This window comes from Nerophis ophidion, linkage group LG27, assembly GCF_033978795.1.
Source record: "Nerophis ophidion isolate RoL-2023_Sa linkage group LG27, RoL_Noph_v1.0, whole genome shotgun sequence".
In the NCBI taxonomy this organism is placed as follows: Eukaryota; Metazoa; Chordata; class Actinopteri; order Syngnathiformes; family Syngnathidae; genus Nerophis; species Nerophis ophidion.
Window position 1 is genome coordinate 36940876 of NC_084637.1, and position 6000 is coordinate 36946875.

General features: G+C 45.4%; 1 protein-coding gene across 2 annotated transcripts in view; it reads left to right on the forward strand.

The window, feature by feature from the left end:
• Positions 1 to 4506, forward strand: part of LOC133544545 (xin actin-binding repeat-containing protein 2-like) — a 201368-nt gene extending 196862 nt beyond the window's left edge. For both annotated transcript variants that reach the window (XM_061890003.1, XM_061890004.1), the window contains 2 exons: positions 1131 to 1264; positions 4360 to 4506. In XM_061890003.1, coding sequence (XP_061745987.1) covers positions 1131 to 1225 — 95 coding nt within the window. In that variant the 3' untranslated portion in view covers positions 1226 to 1264; positions 4360 to 4506. The remainder of the gene's footprint in view (positions 1 to 1130; positions 1265 to 4359) is intronic.
• The last annotated feature ends 1494 nt before the right edge of the window (positions 4507 to 6000 follow it).

Genomic DNA, 6000 nt, shown 5'->3' on the forward strand with positions numbered 1-6000 from the left:
AGACCAATCTTTGATACAACAACCTTTCAATCGCATTGCCCAAATTGATCGAATTCTACTCCCCAAGTCTCGCCTCTTACTCCCTCTCAGCGGCCCCCTTTCTTCTCCTCCTTGCCTCGGACAGTTGAGATAAGAAAAGAGTGTTATGACCTCCCGCTACATTCCTACTATCAAGGCCTACGCGTGGCCCACATATAGCTATTCTAAAATATAACTTGGATTTTAAAATATATCTATCTCTATCCATCCCCCTTCAGATCTTCTACAAAAGATCTCTTAACACAATTACAATAATTTTAAAGCACCTGCCCCACAATAAAGTTTAGGCAAGCTCGCACTAAAAAGCCTAGTTACATGTGAGATGGATGGATGGAGTCCACGTCAAAGTCGTCATGGTCAGCGAGGGTAACTAGCAATCCTCAAAAGTCATCACTTTGCTTAACCCCCTTCAGAGACATAGCAAACCCAGAAACATATATATAAATATATAAATATAAATACTTGAAAATATATACCCCCCCCCCCCACTATTTCAGCGGTCTCAAGGTTGGCAAGTATGAAAATGAGTCAAACAGAGAACAACGGTAGTTATGAAAAAACACTAACCTCTTTATTATTAACTGTCTGAAAACTGACTTTTTAAGTTGAAGTGGAGTGCTAACTATTTTTGGTCCCTTGAATGATGCGGACACGTTTGTTACTGGATACGTAAGTAATATAATTGTTTTGTTTTTTTATATATTGACTAATATTTAATTAGGGACATTTATTACGTAAGTCTAGCATGTGTGCTATTGTCTGCTTAGCAGCTAGTAGCATGTTTTTGTGAACGACTCAACTAAAATACGCAAAAAAACTATTTTTGTGTGTTTATTGGCGGACTAACTGGCTGTCCCTGTTTGCACAAGCAAACAGGCTGCAGGACTGCTTGTATCAACGATGATATCAACGAGTTCAAATGCAAGCCTGCTGTGTGAAATAATTTTTTATATTTGCTGATTACACATTAGTTGATATCTGATATCAATATCAGATCGGGGCACGTATCCTTTTAAAACGCAGCTATTACTTTGTAGCATTTAATGTATGCCCATGTAAATTGATTGTGTGTCTATCGTGTGTGTGTATAGAAGACTCGAGTTCCAGACGCCGAACTGTGCAGGGCGTGTCGGACGAGGGTGTACCCCATGGAATCTCTGATCGCAGACAAGCAAAACTTCCATAAAAGCTGTTTCCGCTGCGAACACTGCAGAGGCAAACTGAGGTGAGTGAGTGAGCGTTCCTGTCGTCATGCACCGTGTCCTCTACAAAGTCCACATCTTGGAGCCGTTGAACATGTTTGGCTCACTTTGGTACGGTTCGTTTTGTGAAGCACATTACAGTCCGTCCCAATGTCCTGAGTTTTTTACATTTTTTTCCCGTTTGTATACTTGATTGGTGCCTCACCATGCTATTACCAGCTGTGGCTGTAGGCAACCTCCAAGCAGTGGCTGCTTTGAAGTACAACATATCACGATATAAGTGTTTTATATTGTTCGATATTAATAATTATTGGTGTTTTTTTATGACCTATGGCTATGGTAAATTAAGACCAGAAGAAAATATATATTAAATAGAGATGTCCGATAATGGCTTTTTTGCTGATCTCCCGATATTGTCCAACTTTTAATTACTGATTCCGATATCAACCGATACCGATGTATACATTCGTGGAATTAACACATTATTATGCCTAATTTTGTTGTGATGCCCCGCTGGATGCATTAAACAATATAACAGGGTTTTCCAAAATAAATCAACTCAAGTTATGGAAAAAAAAATGCCTGCATGGCACTGCCATATTTATTATTGAAGTCACAAAGTGCATTATTTTTTTTAACATGCGTCAAAACAGCAGCTTGGAATTTGCAATTTGGGACATGATCCCCCTGAGAGAGCATGAAGAGGTTGAGGTGGGCGGGGTTGGGAGAGTTAGTGCTGCAAGGGTTTCTGGGTATTTGTTCTGTTGTGTTTATGTTGTGTTACGGTGCGGATGTTCTCCCGAAATGTCTTTGTCATTCTTGTTTGGTGTGGGTTCACAGTGTGGCGCATATTTGTAACAGTGTTAGACGGCGTGGCGCAGTGGGAGAGTTTGCCGTGCGCAACCCGAGTGTCCGTAGTTCAATCCCCACCTAGTACCAACCTCGTCACATCCGTTGTGTCCTTGAGCAAGACACTTCAGCCTTGCTCCTGATGGGTGCTGGTTAGCGCCTTGCATGGCAGCTCCCTCCATCAGTGTGTGAATGTGTGTTTGAATGGGTAAATGTGGAAGTAGTGTCAAAGCGCTTTGAGTACCTTGAAGGTAGAAAAGCGCTATACAAGTACAACCCATTTATCATTTAAGTATCATGAGTGGTTTCTCCACCTAAAATGTTCTCAACCTCAAGACCTTTCCATCTGTGTTGGCCCTGTGATGAGGTGGCGACATGTCCAGGGTGTACCCCGCCTTCCGCCTGAATGCAGCTGAGATAGGCTCCAGCATCCAATGAATGGATGGATGATTACATGGCAACCGCTGTTTCTAAGGGGAGAGGGAGTCGTAAACAGTCGTCGCCTTTGGTCACAAAACAGTTCAAATGAAGATACCTGGAGCTTGTGTCAGGTCCTGCTTCCTCTCCGCTTTGTAGAGCTCGGGTCAAGACAAGATCTTCCGGTGGATTACAGTAGATCAAAGTAACCGAACCCCCCCTGTCGCTTCCCATCGTACACAGTGGAGTTTTACAAGCCTTTTGCTTGGTAAGATCAAAGACAGCTTTTGTCTGCTCGCCAGGAACTCATGGAAAAACAAAGTTTTATGATAACTCACCCTCGATTATTCTGACAGAGGATTTGTATGTCTTTTTGGACATGTTGTCCAGAAAATATGTCAGATATGTGATGTACGATATTGATACGGTATACATCCATCTATATTCTTCCGCGTATCTCTTTAGTTTTGGGCGTACATTGGGCGGCTAAGCATGCTCTATTTATTTTCACCAGTATAACCATTGCTAGAGTTTGTTGTGGGTGGTTTTAGTCTTTGTTTTCTGATAGTACTGACAATAACCATGTGATTTTTGTGATATTGTACACAGGCAAGACATACTTCTTCCTGAAAATAGCCTAATTTCTGTGTGAAATGTGATGGTTAGAGATTTATTATTGACAAAAGACTTGCCTATTTAGCTATTATGGTCCCAGCACCTCAACCCCTAGTAAGAGGCAGTGGAAGTTTGAAGTTCGTTAGAGTAGCCCAGTCCATCCAGCTGGCAACCTCCTTCAGGGAGAGAGGGAGGTGGCTACAGAATTTTGACCGTGATTGCAATACCATTTCTGGTGGCCACATTATTACATATGGAACCTTTACAAGCTGGACAGAATGCGAGTGGACCCCTGCTTGGTTCCTTAGATTTCAAACTACCCCACCGATAGTCCACAGTACGTCAGAATGAAGGACATCACGTCTGACACTGTGATCAGCAGCACCGGAGCACCTGCAGGGAACGGTGCTGGCCCCTCTTCTCTTAACCCTGTACACCGCTGACTTCAGCTACAACTCAGAGCTGTGTCACATCCAGAAGTACGCGGATGACACAGCCATCGTCGGGTGCGTCAGGGACGGCAGAGAGGAGGAGTTTCGGAGCCTGCTGAGGGACTTTGCTGTCTGGTGCCGCAGGAACCTCTCCCAACTCAATCCGTCAAAGACCAAGGGGCTGGTCATTGACTTTGGGAGGTCGAGTCCAAGGTCACAACCTATTGTGATCGAGGGAGTCGAGGGACAGACCAAGTACCTCGGGGTTTGGGTGGACAATAAACTGGACTGGAAAGGACAGAGCAGGCTGTATTTCCTCAGGAGGCTGCGCTTCTTCAACATCTGTAAAAAACTCTTGTGGATGTACCACCAGTCTGTGGTTGCCTGTGTTCTGGTTTACATCGTACTGTGCTGGGGGGGGGGAGTACATCTAAGAAGGATAGCTCCAGACTGGAGAAACTGATCAGGTGGGTTGGTTCTACGATTGGAATAGAACTGGAGTCATTGGTGACGGTGGCAGAGAATAGGACTGTGGAAAAACTAGTGAGGATCCTGGATGATGCCAGTCACCCTCTGCATAGCGTTATCAGTAGCCAGAGGAGCCTGTTCAGTGCTAGACTGCTTCATCCCAAGTGCAGGACTAATAGACTAAAAAACTAATTTGTCCCACACGCCATTAGACTGTACAACTTCTCTCTGGGGAGGGGGTCGGGGGGTACTAGGATGACAGGGGATGCAAACCAATAACAGTGTAATACTTTTCTATTTATCTATCTTTAATATCTTTGTTTGTGCTCTTTTGATAGTCTCGGAAACTACGCCTCTCTCCATGGACGGATGTACTGCACGCCACACTACAAGCAACTTTTTCGGGCCAAAGGAAATTACGATGAAGGTTTTGGACAAAAAACACACAAAGAACTATGGAGCACCAAAAACCAAAAGGATTCAGGTGGAAAGACTCAAGTCAGGTCGTCGTTCAAGGATTCCAAACAACACCCCGCCGCTCCTCAGAGCACGTTGATTTATCAGAGTTGTGACACCAGCTCCAAGCCGGCGGGCAAGATTTCTGTAGTGTGGCCACCTCAGGCTGATTCGCCGAAGAAATCCTTCGCCATCGAGGAGGAGCTGAAGTTGATGAAGCCGTCTTGGCCGCCGGCAGAGGCAGAAAAAGAAGAAATCAAGCCGTCGTTGAAAACCGACGAGGAAGCACTACAAGAACCCGTGGAGAACGAAGACGTGGAAGGAGCAGGAGTGAACACCCATGACTCCGTCATGGAAAGCGAAGTGAAAGAGACGGAGGGTGGATTTGCAGACGGGCAGACGGAAAAAGCAGCAGGTGAAAATGAAGGACATGTGGAGGTGGAGGTAGAGGAGGAGGCGGGGCTAAATAGCAACAATAACAACAACAGCAGGACGCTGCCGGATTATCACGTAGCGCTTCAAGTGCCCGCCGATGACGAGGAACGAGGCGACCTATTCTCTGATGCCCCCACCGACGAACCCGACTGGATGCCGAGCGAGGTGCTGCAGCTGGCGCAGAGGGACGACGCCTTCGCCAAATGCGGCCCGGACGTCACCACTTGTTTGCCGGAAGAGGAAGCAGCGGAGGGAGCATCTCCCCTGGCCGAGCCTCAGACCACCACGTCCAGCTTCCTGGAGGACGTCTTCGCTCGCCTCAACACCAGCGGCTCCAGCCTGCTGTCCGACTTCCAGTTTGACGTCTTCGGGAAGGCGGAGGGGGAGGCGGGCGACGCGCTTCTGTGGGCCGACGATGACGACACCATGACGGCTGAGGAGCTGATCAAGAGGAATCGCTTCTACGACGACGACGACGACTATTAAATCCCAAACGTTTCAGGAACCTCCCGCTCAATTCGACACGTCCATGGAGAGATGACCCGGTTTCATTTTCCCAGCTTCGCTTTGTGCCCTTGTAGCCACTAATCACGCACCTGGTGTGCACCTCACCTGAGCATTTACACCTTTCAACTTCCTAGAAACAGCTTTCCTGAGCTCCGTGGCTAGACGGAATATATTTGGACAGGTTTTGTTTTTCCATGTATTGTCTGTGCTATGGGTGAAATAAAGCTTCATGAGCTCCGCAGTCTTTGACTTCTTCATCAGAACGGATGTTGGACACAACCTTTGGATAGAAGAAGAAGTCCTTTGGTTTTGGAGCCGTTCACATTGCACACCAAATCTGATTTTTTTGCCCTCAAGTCACACAGATAGGTGTTTTTTTTTGCTCCCAAGTGCTTAATACCTGATCTTTTCACATGAGGAGGCAATCCGAATCTGATATTTTCAAATGGGACTTCAGTATAACGTGAATGTGACCTGAATGTGACTTAAAAAAAAAAAAAAAAAAAAAAAATATATATATATATATATATATATATATATATATATATATATGTCTTGGTTGGATTATGCAGAAAATAGTG